This window comes from Pleurodeles waltl, chromosome 9, assembly GCF_031143425.1.
Source record: "Pleurodeles waltl isolate 20211129_DDA chromosome 9, aPleWal1.hap1.20221129, whole genome shotgun sequence".
Lineage (NCBI taxonomy): Eukaryota > Metazoa > Chordata > Amphibia > Caudata > Salamandridae > Pleurodeles > Pleurodeles waltl.
In genome coordinates this window covers 698,070,210-698,086,118 of record NC_090448.1, presented here as the reverse complement: position 1 = coordinate 698,086,118, position 15,909 = coordinate 698,070,210, and the positions used below count along the sequence as shown (strand labels likewise).

At 40.4% G+C, this 15,909-nt stretch overlaps 1 protein-coding gene across 1 annotated transcript in view; it reads left to right on the top strand.

Annotated features, from left to right (window-relative positions):
* The window catches only part of ATG2A (autophagy related 2A), a 2,189,461-nt gene that overhangs the window by 1,135,627 nt on the left and 1,037,925 nt on the right, over positions 1–15,909 (top strand). Inside the window, exon 27 of the mRNA XM_069207806.1 lies at positions 10,374–10,450. Coding sequence (XP_069063907.1) covers positions 10,374–10,450 — 77 coding nt within the window. The remainder of the gene's footprint in view (positions 1–10,373; positions 10,451–15,909) is intronic.

The following is a 15,909-nucleotide window of genomic DNA, read 5'->3' as shown; positions in this document are numbered from 1 at the left end:
TCAGAGCCGCCTCCTCTCTTATTCAATCCCACAAGAAGCTGAAAAGCTGGCTTTTCAATTACCCACCTACAATAAACAGGATTAGGCACATTCCAGGATACCCTTGTGGGTGATAGTGCACTTTACAAATAGACATAACTTAAGGCTAGAATCCTCAGTAAAGCCTCACATATTTGGACTTTAATTTTACAGCCCATATATCTTGTTGTCCTCTGTAACCCCATCCAATTAGTGAGAGGCTTCTCTTGCTTCAGCCACTAAAGTTCATTTTAGATGTTTTAGCCTTAAAGAGTTACTGTAGTGAGCACCAATATTATTCTTGGTGCTTGTGTGAAGAGTAGAAAAGTCTAGAAACCATCTCAGTAGCTCTTTAGGTTGCTTTTGCTGCCCTTTGAAGCATGGCCTGTTATGTCAGACAAAACTCCTGTCCATACATCATCTGTGCAGCACTTGATTTTGCTCTTTGTTGTACACCAGAGGTCTCAAAACTATTTAATGCCGCACCCCCCCAGTTGAAAAATACAAATCATTGGGCCCCCCTCAGAATTTTTCACAATTATTTTATAAACATGGCAATGTTTAAATATGTCTAAACCTATTTAAACATTGCAGTTAAGTACTGTTACCTTTTTAAAACTGCAATAACACGCGTCTGCTTAAAATAAAGGCCTGTTATCTGTATAATATTTATTTTGGCCAGAGTCTGGGGCCCCCGCTGGGATCACTTCAGGCCCCCCTAGGGGGGCCCGCCCCCCAGTTTGAAGACCTCTGTTGTACACTGAAGAAGGGTCTGTTTTGCCAGATAATTCTTCTTTTCATTTTTAGGTCTGGTGTTAACCAACACCTTTTGATTTTACTAAAATTATTACTTAGTTGAAGGGGCTTTCAGCCACCTCTCCATCATTTGGTATGTCATTCGCATTTTGCTTCCCCCACTACAGCATACATTGTGGGGCAGTCAGTCAGCCTACTTCAGCCAGTGGCTAACTTCACTTTGAGTGACTGCATGTAGCCCTTTTGCAAAGAGTACATCCACACAAAAGGTAGTACTTGCCAGTGCCAGTGTTTTTGTTTTTACTTTATTATTACTTTAATAGTTCCTTTGTTTGAAGAGCCTGATATGAAAGGTGGACACTTTCTACCAGAGGTGGGCAAAATGCACATTCCAGCGTTATGAGTTCCTATCTCCTGCCAGCGATGTTGTAAATTCCTTTAGAATTGTGCTTTACCTGGCTGCTGCATTTTCACACGATACCAGCAGAAGACATGAACTCTGAATATAAGCTCATGAAGGTTTGTCTATCATTCCTTCTTTATTTCCTTCTTCTTTCTGTTGTCTTTCATTCTTGCTTTCCTCTTACTTACTTGCCTTTCTCTTTTTTGCTTTCTTTCCTCTTACTTTTATCTCATTTTCTTCACCCCATTCCAGCATGCATCAAAGAGTAATGTCAGCCCTCTTCGGCTGTTGTCTGACTCCACTCTGAGTGGCTTGAATGGCTTGCTGCCTTTTCTCAAGGAATACAAGAATATACGACGAACCAACGACTGCAAAAAAAACTACTGCCTTAACAACGAGGTCGGAACACCGACCTCGTTGCTACTACTAATGATTTAACCACGAATGCCTTAACAACGATATTTCGTTGTAAAGGCATTCCTGATAAAATCATTAGCAATAGGCACCATTCACCCTACATCCCTCACCGCACCCCCCCAACCCCACCCCAAAACCTAAAACCCCCTGACCCCCCCAACCCCACCCCAAAACCTAAAACCCCCCGCCCCCCAACCCCACCCCAAAACCTAAAACCCCTTGACCCCCCACCCACTCCCCAAAATCAAAAACGTCCCACCCCCCCAACCCCACCCCAAAACCTAAAACCCCCTGACCCCCCACCCACTCCCCAAAACCAAAAACGCCCCACCCCCCCAACCCCACCCCAAAACCTAAAATCCCCTGACCCCCCACCCACTCCCCAAAACCAAAAACGCCCCAACCCCACCCCAAAACCTAAAACCCCCTGACCCCCACCCACTCCCCAAAACCAAAAACGCCCCACCCCCCCAACCCCACCCCAAAACCTAAAACCCCCTGACCCCCCACCCACTCCCCACTCCCCAAAACCAAAAACGCCCCACCCCCCCAACCCCACCCCAAAACCTATAACCCCCTGACCCCCTCCCCAAAATCTAAACCCACCGACTTACCTTCGCCAAGTCCCTTCTTTGTACCTTAACCACGCATGTTCGTTGTTCAGAACATACGTAGTTAAGGCACAAAAAACCGAAGTCGTGGTTAAAAAAAGCGTTGTTGCGCTTTCGTTAACCACGACCTTCGTAAAAAAAAAAGTCGTAAAAAAGGATGTTTCCCGAATACAACCCCACACAAAGCAGTTATCTTCAGTGCTAATGAGTACTATGGCAATGTGTGCTTTTTTTTAAACCAAAACAACATTTTTGTCTCTAGCCAATGTTTGTTTAGATTGATAATGGCATGGCAGCATCCCAAACAACAAGGTTTTGCAAAATCCATAACAAAGCATGAATTGTCAAAAAGGTGGTGGCCAATAAAGCTCTATTGGCTTTGCCAATGCTTTTTTGGAAGATGTTTGACCCTCAAAAAGTCAAATGAAAAGTACTTTTCAGAAAACGTGTATGATGTACTTCAAACAACATTGCATTTACTCTGGGCATGATTGTGATGTCCAAGCTTGCAACATTTGTCACAGATTTTCCACCAGTACATAATAGAACAGTATCGCCATATTAAAATTCCATTGTAGCCTATGGAACTTGTAACATGGCGGATGGGATATTCATCATGTTTGTGATGGAGTAATTCCTCCGCCAGACTCTGAATCAGGCCCTTAGCCTAGTTTCACAGCATGGCAAGTCAAATCCTCGTCTTAAGAACAGAAAATATTCATCCTTACTTGAGCACTCTTGAAAAAAGTTAAAGATAGCAGTGTACATATATATCAGCATCTGCTACTAAAAGGAAGGGAATCATTTCTACTTCTCAACAGGTCGAAGACACTGGCCCTAGGAATCTACAGTGCACTTGTCCTCACATAATTATTGCCACAGAGCATGCCATTTAAGTCAATCGGCTATCCTTGTTTGCCTGCAGCCTTGATTTCAGTGTTTATCAGTGCCTGAGAAGTGCTCTTATTTATGTTGTTTCAAAACAAGTCTCTTTAATGCTTATTGGGGGATCCTGTCCTTGATGACAAAACTTGTTTTCTCATGTGCTGGGATTGTGTAGGGGGGAAACAAGTCACACCTCCTTCTAGATCTTCATACGTTGCAGATGTTTAGGGAGTTCTTTTTCAGAAAATTGCAAACAGAGAACAAAAAAATGATGATAATGATAAGAAAGAAGTGGAAATATTTTTACAGGAATGAAAAATCCCGGTCTGAGCATGTGACTCTGTATTCCACTTTCCTTTGTAATGGAATGTGGAAAGCAGTCACAGTCATATGAATAGGGGAGGTTCTGTACTTTTCATCCTCTGCCTGCAGGCTGTCTTTGACTGCGGCCAATAAACCTACATGCTCACAATCTGGCAGGAGGAGTGTTATTTGTGATCAAGACTTATACAAATTTGGCAATGATTTGGCCACAGTCGCAGCGCCATGCGTGCGGCAAAGTACACTGTTGGGAGACAGCATTTCTATTCAGCTGCAGATTTTCTTCAGACATGTATAAGGTCTTAAAAGGTGTCCGACAAACTGAAAGAAACCTGAAAGAAATCTAAGGCCTGTATCTGAACTTGTTCCTATTTAAACAAAATACTTGGGTAATATAGTTGGCAGGTTTGATTTTAAATGTTACGCATTCAACAGACAGTGTAGTCTTCATGCACTTAACTGACCTGTAATGTCCTGTGCGAGTGGTTTCTCCAGTCGCGCCAGTGCCATTGTTCTGGGCGTGGTACTGCACTTGCAACCTGAGCTTGCTCCTGCTTGGCCTTTCAGCATGAAGCGTACAGAGCTGCCTGCCATAGAGATCATGTGAAGGCACAGCGCTTGTTTTAAAAAGTACAGCCTACATCATTTAACATATTGTTAGTGGCATTTGTACCGTACTTGATAGTGAAATGCACACATTTCTGCATTGTGCGCTTCACGTTGAAAAATGATTTACTAACACGGCATGTCATTAGCACTACTGCTACCAATACTGTGACACGCACACATTCCTACAAGGCTGTGTCTCATTGTGATTACCACTATCGCAAGGGAGAAAAGAGCACGTCACCTTGAGAGCTGATTTACTGTCTCACACACACATTTCAACAAAGCTGTGCCATTGACATTACTTTTACAAATACTGTGACATGCACGCATTCCCTTAACACTGTGTCATTGGGATTACTATCGCAAGTGAGCAACACTGTGAATTGCATTTTACTGTGACACCCACATTTCGTCGTGTATCACTGTGATGCACACACATTATTACCTAGAAAGTTATTCCTGACTAACATGCAAGTGTGTTAATCACTTTCCCAACGACATTTAGCGTCTGTTTTGTTGCATTACATGTGGAAACCGACTGTGGTTTGCACAGACAGCCTATTTGATTCTGTCTACACAATGTTGTACAAAAGTTCACATTGTTTTGTGTGATTTTTGTTTATTTTGAACTGAAGTAGTAATTACTTATAACATTCCTGTGTATTGTGTGGTCTTAAAAGTATGCAAAATGTCAATGCCCCCACCTTTTCTCCAAACTCCGGGTGAACCACCCATTCAGTGGAGAAATTGGTTCAGGGCATTTACAAAACATCTGGGTGCAATTGGAAGACACAGGTACTCTATGGAGCGAAAGAGATATCTTTTAGAACGCAATTTAGTATTTGAAGGTCAGTCTATATATGAACATTTACCACCACAGGAAACCGTTCGAAGAAGACAAATACACTGAGTACCAGTTAGCTGTTCATAGACTAGAGAAACAACTAGTCCAGTTTGATAGTGAACAAACATAAATTTTTTACCAGGGAACAACGTCAGGACGAGTCTATGGATTGTTGTGTGTCAGCTTTGCGTATTGGCTGCCGAATGTGTATTTGAACATTTTACATCACAACTAACACAGGATCAGATTGCAGTACCTTGTTGGGAAAAGAAGGTCCAGGTAAAATTGTTAACTTAATAAAAAATCTCTCACTCACAGAAACAGATGGCATTGTTAAGAGTATTGAGATGTCTCAGAAGTCCTGCAAGGAATTGACACACAAAAATCAAAATGGTGTGGCTGCTGTCAAAGAGAATGCAAATTGAAAACAAGAGAGCCAGTCCAAGAAATTTGTCTAAAAGAAAGAGTAATGAAAGATTTTGTGGCCAAAAAAAATGTGTTTTAGATGTGGGAATCCTGGGCATTTGTCCAATGGGGCATCTTTGTCTTGCAAAGACTGTCAAGTGTAGAACATGTGGTAAGGTGGAACATTTCTCCAAGTATGTCTATCAACTAAAGATTAGAGTTAATGTAGCAAAATAGTCAGTGATAGTTCAGACAAAGAAAGTGTTGTAGAAAAGGATGTGGTATTAGTAGTCCAGTGGGGTGAAGGAAAGTGTTTAGGCCCATATGAAGATCTAGAGGTAGATGGGAAAGTATTACATTTGTTGATTGATTCAGGAGCAGGGATGACAATTAGAGAAGAATTGTGGTATCAAACGTGGGATGGCAGCAAAAAACTGTTTACTCCTGATAGAAATCCAGTCACATATGATAGTAGAATAATTGAACTTACAGGATATTTTAAATGTCCCATGAGATTTAAGGAAAGAGAAAAGCCTGGTTAAGTCTATATTGCTAGAAAATGATTGAACATATTAGGATGGTACCACCATGGTTTGTTTGCCACGACTTTGAGATTCAAAATGTTGGTGCCCCGATTTACAAAGGGTAAGGGGTCCCTTGGGGAACCCTTCTTCTTTGTGAATGGGTAACCACCGATTTTAAATTGGTGGTAAACTGAGAATGTATTGGAGCTGCATTCTGGTCACAAAACATTTACACCACCCTCTGTGATTCGCTATTAGGAAGCGACGTCCTTGACACACCCTTCCTAATACCGACTGGCAAACCCTATTTTGCGAGTCGTAATAGGTTACCGACTCGCAAAATCAAGTTGGTACATGTGAGAAGGCCATTTAGCAGTAACAAATGGCCAAATTCGCGACCACTAAAGCCTTTCATACATGTGGCCTTTGGTCCTTAAAAGGTTGGCTAAATTTAGTATTGTTGTGTATCTAAAGAAATATGAATTTGCAAAGAATAACAGAGTAATGTTATTTCTGATAGAGGGGTTAAACCAAGAACTGGTTTGGTGAAGGCCATAACCAAAGCCCTGTGTCCAACAAGTAAAGTACAAGTAGCAGGTTATGTGATTTTTGTGCAAAGTTTATAACAAATTGTGCAGCAAAAACTGTGCATCTGAGGAAATTGTTAAAGAAAACAAAATGTTCTCATGGAGTGAACAATGTCAGAGTGAATTTTCTGCACCAAAAAATGACAGTGTTTCTGCTGAAGTGTAATCTCCATTTGTTCCAATAAGCAAATGCATTGTTACCATGCATGCAATCAGTGAAGGGTTAGGATCCACCCTCGCTTAGAAAACAAAAGATGGATATGAAAAGACTGTGGGATTTGCTTCCAGAGCATTGAAAGTAAATGAGAAAAATGTCTCATAGAGAAAGAGATCTTAGCCTGTTGCTGGGCAGTTGAACGATTCAAATGTTTTATCTGGGGAAGAAAATGTATCCTTAAAACTAATTACAAACCTTTGGTTAATCTGAGAGGTACTGTGATTAAACACTACACTCCTAGATTGGCTAGACTAAGTTTGAAACTGCTGCAGTATAATTTTGATGTTGAACACATTCCTGACGGTAAAAACATCAGAGCTGATTATTTGTCACGTGCACCAGGAATTAGTCAGGAGGAGACCATGATTTGTGAGGATAAAGAGGATGAAGAATGTATTGTGTATTGTTTGATTGATATTTGTCCTGACAGAACATTCTCTGACGACAAGTGGATCCAAAAAATGTCATAGGACGAAGTTCTTGAAAAAGTGAAGACGGTTATGAAAAAAGGGTGGCTCAAAGAAAATGTGTTACATATAAGTATACCGTCTTACTTCAAAGTTGCAGAAAAAATAACTATAGAGGAGGGTGGAATGTTGATGTGGTGGATATGCTTATCCTTCCAACTGCTTTATGACAGAAAATAATACCTCGTGGTCATGAAGGACACTTGGACCACACTATCAGAAAAAGAAAAATCAGAGACAGTTACAGGCGGCTAGGCATGGATTCAGAAATCATTGTAAGTGTTAAAGCTTGTGTTATTTGTGCTATGAGTGACAAAAGATTGAAGACAAAGGCTGTACCAATACAGCCCTGTGCTTTACCAAATGGACCTTGGATGAAACTAGCTATAGATTTTATTAATCCATTCAACAGAGTACACATAAATCATGGCAGCGGTTGACTATTACAGCAAATGGTGGTAGGCAGATTTCATGAAGGAGCCAGACTATGCCAGGGTAATAAAAAGTCTGAAAAAAATGTTTCTGGGAGGAAGTACCAAAAGAAATTGCATCTGACAATGGGGTACAGTTTGTATCGAGGGAAATTAAGAATTTTCTGGAAGGAAATGGAATAATTTATAGATGCATGGCGCACCCAGGCTAATGGTCATGTGGAAACAATGAACTGTACTTTGGTGAACTGTATTCAGTGTGGTATTCAAAGCAAAATCGAGTTGGGGAATGGAGTTGAAAGTAAGTTGTGGTCTCATCGTACTTGTCCAAATGTTGTCACTGGTCCGAGATCTTTTGAAATCATGAGGGGACGCATTCCTTCGTCCAAGAAGTGTGCTGCATGGTTAAGAGAGTTGCAACCACACACTGATTGAACTTTTTCTGTGGACAAAATAATGCAATCCAACTTTCAAGCATTTCAGGAAAAGACGAAAGAAGGGTATGGAAGGCACAAAGGGAATGAGGTCAGGTGTGAAATTAAGGTGGGAGACTGGATAACGGTCAAAGATTCTACCCATGTTGTCCAAGAAATGTCTAAATTCAGGTTTCCGGAAAAGATGGATGCAGTGACCTACAACGTGGTGCACATAAAACAACATGAGTGGTAACATTTTCTGATCCTGTGCGAAAGAATGAGGAGTCTAACGCTGCAGCTGAGCAGATTTGATGTAAACCAAGTTTGGATGAGCCAAACCAAGCCATACAGTATTGCACCGAAGTTTCCGGGAAATCACTAAACCAGGGAAGCATTGTGATGTATAAGTAATGACGCACTGGTTTTGTATTTTTACGGTGGGAGTTGGAAATTGTATCTACAGTCCAGATCTTTTATGAAAAACATGTTTTATGATATGTTCAACATGATTGAGGTGTTATTTGTGTTTTGTTTCTGAGTTAAGAGTATGGGTCTCATCCCATGCAATGTTTAAGTTTTAATATAGTCATGTTCATTTTATTGTATTGATATTAGTGTGAGAGAAGGGAGATGTTGTGGTGATGTACACATCATTCTCTGCATTACACGTTCCTTTGTAATGGAATATAGAATGTGGAATACAGTCACAGTCTAATGAATAGGAAAAGATCTATACTTGTCAGTTACTGCCTGGAGACAGTCTTTGACTGTGGCCAATAAACCTACATGCTCACAATCTGGCGTTAAGAGTGTTATTTGTTAGCAAGAATTCCACAGACTCCTTTGGACCTTTTTAGCATGTAATTTATTGAAAACATTGCTCCGTAATCCATTCAAACAGCATGTCAGTGCATAGGAGCTCCACCTCTGGAGACTATATAGATGCAAATCCACATACCCTCTTTCTTAGGGAGGTTGATTATAAATAGTGTATATCTGTTAATGTACAAAGAATCTAAGATGACCTTCGGGGATGTGGATATAACAGGTTCATTGTAGCTCTGTGGGGCCAAAATGCCTAGAAGCGTGTTTGGATTCTAAAATAACTCAGGCTGTGTACAGCTATTTTTTTGCTGTTACTATAATGATTGAGAAATAGTCTGGCCAGCCACACACTAGGGAAAATTAAAAGGAAACTATGGAAAACGCAAATACTGGAGAAATGCGCTTAATGGTGGGTCATTAATTGTACTGCACACTGACAGTGATTGTTTTTCACCATTTGACCAGAGTGTTTCTAGCAATTGGTGTTCATTTGAGGAAGGATGGAAATGTACTATATCTGTTCTGGGAAAGCTTGAAAAGTAAATTATAATAATTCAGAGAGGTTCTAGTACTTTTCAGGACGTTTAGGGTTGAACAACTGCAATGTATCCTTCCCTCCTGATACAATATATCGGACGAGACCTGGCAAGCAAGCTGGGGCTGATCTTTTAATTGTGTCTTCAAGTCTTATTTTAAATTACAAATTACCAGCAGTAGAATGTATATGCCTCACAAATACCGGTGTAAACAGAAATTAAAATAATTAGGGCACATTAAGACTTCAGGGGAGTGGGTCAACCGAAATAAAATGCCATTTCACCTGCCCTACCAAACTGGTGGTTTGCGTGGCTCATTCAGAGGTCTGCAAAGGGCCTCAACTTGCTCTGCCTCTGAAACATTTGATGATGACCAGCTGCCAGGTTATATTCTTGGGCACGGCAGTTTCACTAGAATTCCATACAAGGCATATCAGTCCCTGGCAAGGAAATAAACAACAGACTTCGACGTGAAGAGAGAATGCTCTCTGAGTGTCAGTCATTATTTTATTTTCTTGTTTTTAGAAAACAGTCTTCAAATTTAGAGGTTTGTTCTTGAAAAAGCTAAGAATATTTTCGGTGTGTCTAAACAACATGGTGCCCACTCTGCAAGTACTCCGTTTTCACTGCGGCAGCCACTCCAGAGATTGTGTTGAAGGCAGCGAGGATCCTGCCAAACAGGCATGGATCCCATAATCAGATGGGCAGTCCTTTGCAGGAAACCTGAGTCTGACCTGGTTTGCTGCCTCCAGGCTATAAATGCATCCTACAGTTAATTGTTGGCCCATAATTATGGGCCATAATCTGCCCATCTGTCACATCATAAAACAATTTACCCAGACCAGAATGGGTGAGAAGACTGCTATATGTGCAATTTTGTGATTCATTATTTTTTTAAGAAACTAACAAATGAGAATAAAATTCTGTGATACATAAGCCTTGCGCCTTAGAAAGGTGATGTCTAGCATTGTGGTTGCCTCAGCTTAAAAACATTTTATGTGATCTGTTTTGCTGCCACTTATGTGCTTCTCCTGGCTCAATCTTGCTCATCAGACAAATGTATCTGGTTCCTAACACCCCCTCTTTTCTTTTTCACTATAGATTATGTCTGTGTGCTGGACGTGGACCTCTTGGAACTGGTAATTACCACCTGGAAGGGTGGTGACACAGGGAAACTGGTAAATTGTTTTTCTTGTTCGTTTAAAACGTCTGCACCTTTAAAGGCTTATGTTAGACTGCACATGACACTCACTGTAACTGTCCCTTCATAAGGGAGATTATTGAATCAACCCTCCTTCTCAGTGCTGTAGAGGGTGTGATAATTTATGAAGCTAATATCTTTGATGGGGAAAGGGTAAAAATAATTTGAATTTATGCCTTTAAAAATAACCTTAGCAGTTCCTTATTTTATAGTGAGTAACACAATTGCCTGATCATACCAAAGTTTTTTCACCACAGAATCCAAGGCAGAAAGAAAGTAGAAAAATAAGAGACATGAAGCTGATCTAATGGGAGAAGATCATGGTATACTAATCAAGCAGCAGTCTGTTCAGCTGTAAGATTTAAAATATTGTAAGAGAGTAAACTTTAAAAATAGGTCTTTCAGTGCCTTCTTAATTTTCTGCAGCGAAGGAATAAACTGTAAGTGATATAGGCAACAGTATACAGGGTAATGCCCATGTAACCCCCAAATTCTAGGCTATCAATGTCACAACATCAAAGCAGGATGAATCGGATGATAATTGAATTATTTTACATGCACAGTGACATCCTCAATTGTCACTGGAATTTTATTTATTACTTAAATTAAATGTATTATTTTGCTTTCAGAGCAATTGCAAAAGAAAATTCCCACCGCTTCACCACAACCAAGACGTTATAACATTGAAGTTAATTTATTTAATAAATATACTTAGCACAAACATACATAAACACACAGTGAAAATTTTGCACAAAACAGTTCTTTCTGGGATTCCTTGTGCCTTCCCAAAAGTTCAAAAGCAAAGTGTTTGCAACCAATCCTCTGCGCATCAAATCCACCTCAGGTAGTCCAACCTCTGGCAACGTTTCTGGGCCCAGTGGCCTCCTATTTCTCCTGGCTATCTCTATTCTAACTAAGTTTAAAATTTTTGCGGACTCCTTTCAGAGATTGTCGACGCATTTCCGCCATTACCAATCTGGCCTCACCTGCACATTAGAAGACAAGGAAAAACTCATCAAACCTCTGTCATGTCCGGGTCAAAAAAATGTAATCAACGTGAAGCACTTACATGCACAAATGTGACTGCTCTAAACATGTTGCTTCCTCTCAGGAATCATAATTAAGTGTAAATTGTAATGTTGTGAGCAATTTTCTAGATCGTCTTGTATAACTTTTACACCTTTGATATATTTGTTGAAGCAGCTAATTGTGTTTAAAGGCTGGTCTGATTGTTCAACACCAAAGAGTCTGTTTCCAGTTTCTCCACTGAAGTGATAAAAACCACAAGTTTCAAATCTATTTCACTGAGCTGTTGCTAGAGGACGGAAAAGGAAGTTACCTGTGCTGTTTTATTCTTCGTAAACACATAGATCCGTGGCTTTAAGAAAGTAAAAACTGGGTTATCATTATTTAATGAGCGAGCCGAGTTTTGTTGTGGCTTTAAATAAATACTGACACCGACTCTTTTGAGCCATTGGGATCCAAACCAAGCTGTAAATCAGTGTTGTGTTGTATCAGCTATGATCTCTTGAGGTTAAATTAGAGCAACTATTGATACCCCCTGGTAGAAGCTTAGAGCAATTTTTGATAGAGGCCTTTAATGGTATCTGAGTGCTGTGTATCTTGTAGGCTTGCTGTTGAGAAGGGCGTTTCCTCAGCAAGGCTGTGTATGCGATTTTTAATCAAGACTAAAACAGACTTGGATTCTTATATTAGTTTAGACTTTGCTGCAGCAGTAGAGGTTATGCAGATTCTAAAGCTTGATTGGAGAAATAGTGACACTGAGAGAACATACCCACCTGGACATTAAGTGTTACTGTTCAGTAGAGCTATAGGAACATTTCTGAGTGATGAGACTCTTGCGGCCACACGTACAAAAATATTTAGAGGTCGCAAACGGTCCGATTCGCAGAATTTAGCCATTAATGGCAGGTAGAAAAGCTTTTTTTGTATGTACCAATGCAAAATTGTGATGTAACCGGTTACCGAATCGCAATTTGGCTTTGTGATTCATTATTAGGAAGTGGTGTGTTTAGGGGTCCCTTCTTAATATCTAATTGAAGTAGGATTTATGAATCTTTGAACATTTACAGGTTACCACTAATTTCAAATTGGTTCTAACTCATTCACAGATGGAAAGGGGTCCCCTTTGTGAATGCTGTAAAACCATTTTTAAGAGCAGGCATTGGTGATACTGTCTACTCTTTAAAAAAAAAAAAAAAAAAAAAATGAAAATAAAACTTTTTTTTTTTTTTTTTTTAAACACATCCTGTTTTCCTTTAAGGAAAACGGGCTGCATTTAAAATTAAAATTGCTTTATTTCAAAGCAATCACAAACATGGTGGTGTGCTGACTCCAGCAGGCCGCCAAAGTGTCGGAAAGCGAGACATGCCTCTTGAATATTAATTAGGTAGGTCTATTTGTGACCCACTGGGAATCGCAAATGAAACTTAATAGAGTTTTCCTACATTTGAAATTGCGATTTCCTAATTTCAATTCACATAGAATCGCTATTAGCAACTCGCAATTTCCAAAGTTCGTATATGTGGTCCGTTGGTCTAACATTACAAAACAAGTGAAAGCCCTGTGATTTGAAGTAAACATTATTTAGGCCTGGACTGCACTGGTGACTTCAAGTGAGGGAAAGAAAGACGGATGAAACTGCTGTTATGGAGTGTTAATAAAAGTCACAATGCTGCCTTTCACCATCCACATGCCCCGTCCCCTTCTTAGCTTTCGTTAAAGCTGATCAATTTAACAAAGGCATCTGCTCCGACCTCTTTGTTTACGGGGCAATTTTGGTGCCATTTTTACCTTTTAACTATTTTAAACTTTGACTGAATTTTGCATTTTAGTGATTCCATGCCCGTGTTCAGTGGAATCTTAGAGGTTTTCCTTATTTGTCTTGACCGCCACTTTTTACCCTCCACTTTGTTCCGACTAACGTCGCCATATTGGGAGGAGGTCTAGTCTTCATTCAGCTGCTGATCCGCCCCATTATAAAGGGCTCCATAAGGTGGACGTGCCTAAGGCAAGCCTTTCTGCGCCTGTCCGTGCCCTGCCGGGACCAGGGGTCAGGAATGCTATTCAGGTAAATCCTAAAAGGCTAGTTTATTCAGCACATCAACTTTTAGCCTTTAGGAATCACACTCTATATTCCTGTAATCATTTTTTAAATCTCTATGTCCCTATTAAAACCTGTAACATGTGCCAATGGACTCCTCAACTCAAATCTGTACCTCAGCAGAGGAATAACTTAGAACAGGTCGGCAAACTTCTGTTAGTTAACTGTCCCTCCTTACCTGCTCACAAACTCCATATTTATTCACTACTAACTGTAGCTTTGTTTTGGGAATTGCTTTTGCTGTTGAGAGGGCAAGATATCTGGGCATCATTTGTGCTTTTTGTTGATCCTGATGCCCCAATTAGCGAACTCATTCATAAAGCTCAGTGCTTATTCTGCTATTTTAGGTGACTTCCAGATATCATGAGTCGCCTCAGATTCAGAGGAAGAGGATACTGGGGAGAAGCGCATGCTAGGAATGCCCTGCGTTTTAATGTGGATAAGTCTGATATGTCATGGACAAGGCAGAGTACATTGCTCTGATTTAAGATGTCTTTTCCCCGTTACGCATGGTCTGGTATGAATATTCTTGTGCAGGTTGGAAGAGATAGAAATACTGTAGAACTTGTAATGTGATTGATTGAACATTCCTGGCTACCAAGGTTTTAGGATTTTATAATGTTGAATTATTAGGATTTTCAATGGAATTTGTGCTTACTGAGACAAATGAGAACCAACTGACAGTTGATATCTGTAATTCTCATGGGTTGGCCATGGGGTTGAAACTGGTGGAAATTTCATTGACTTGCTGAGGTGGGTTGAGCTTAGTTGCAATTTTTGCACTACGTGTGTTCTGAGAGCTTCTGCCTGTAATAAGGTACTTCATTGCTAGAGCCATTGTTAAAGAGGTCTTATACATGTTAGAGTCTGTATCTGAAAATTAGTTGATTGTACTTTCTGTCTTGGTTGTGCCAAAATCTGAATTAATTTCCAGTCCTTCTGTTGTATGAATTGGATAATCATTAGCTTGTGCTATCATTTCAGGGTTTTGTATAGCTGCTGTTGCTTTAAGGAGACCTTTAAGGGATTGTTCTGGATTAAGGAGAATCAAGTAGTTTGTTATGTTTGCAGTAGATTGATATAGCAGACATGTAGGATGTAAGGCTTCTACTGATGTTTTAATCTCATGTGTCTTGTAAGTAAATAACAGGTACATAATATTATCCCTCACAGTGGATTTCCCTATAGCTATGGAGTTATTTAAGTCAATGTTCCTTTTGGACTTGATTTGCTTGTTTAATTTTTTTCTTCTCCTTCCTTCTTAGAGGTTGTGTGGGCATGACTACACAGTTAATTGTTTGATTTTCCGAGCTGCATGGTGTTTGTCTGCTGTTCTAACAAGGTCAATCATATGATCTTGTGTTACTCATATTGCAATTTATATGTCACCACCATTTTGTGGTGATACTGCAGTGGGTGGGTTATACCTGCTTACACAGGCCTCAGTTGCATTTGCTACAGCTAGCATGGATAGGAAGTCATATTCGAGTGTCTGGGGAAATTACAGTCCCTAAGGAACTCTGGCAATGTTGCCATACACTGCATTAGGGAGATCCATGAGGCGGTTTTTGGAAGATGGGCAGATTTTGAGAATTGGGAATCAAAGTCCAATTCACTTGTTCTTGTCGGCGTTAATGCAGGCCCCAAGTTGGTCCTTATTGTTTTTTCTGCTTGGATGCTCAGACAACTGGAAAGTTCTCAGCAGCCACAAATAACTGCTGCAAACAGTCAGGATGGCTTGAAACAGGTAGAGTTGGGCTTAGCTATCTGATGCTGACTGATACTTCAGCTAGACAGGTATGAGCGCCGCATTGATAAGCATGTAGTGTAGCGTGAGGCAGGAGTACCACCTGATGGTTATTTAATACAGATCTCACCATTTTATTTTTACATTTTATTTATTTATTGGATTTTGTGCATCATACAATGTGAACATCAGCCCAAAACAAGATTATAAGAGAGAAAAATAACAGAAACATTACAGCAAACAGTCAGGACAGTGTGGTAGACAAAATCATACAGAGCATTGCTAAAGCCATTGAGAGCAAGGGATGTACATCGAACTTGTTGTTGGCAGTAGCCAGGGGTCCCACTTAAAGGTGTATAGTTTAAGCTCCAAGGGGACAATCTGGCAGCTCCTTACCACGATATTGCTATCCATCCTATAGACATCTCGGGGGGGTCCACTTGGCACAGTCGTCAAAGGACCACAGTGGTCCGCTTTTCCCCTTGCAGCTTCCTCGGGGGGGCTCAACAGTAACTCGATGTCATGGACTCAAATGTCCCTGGGCCAGTGCTCCTGGGGCAGCATA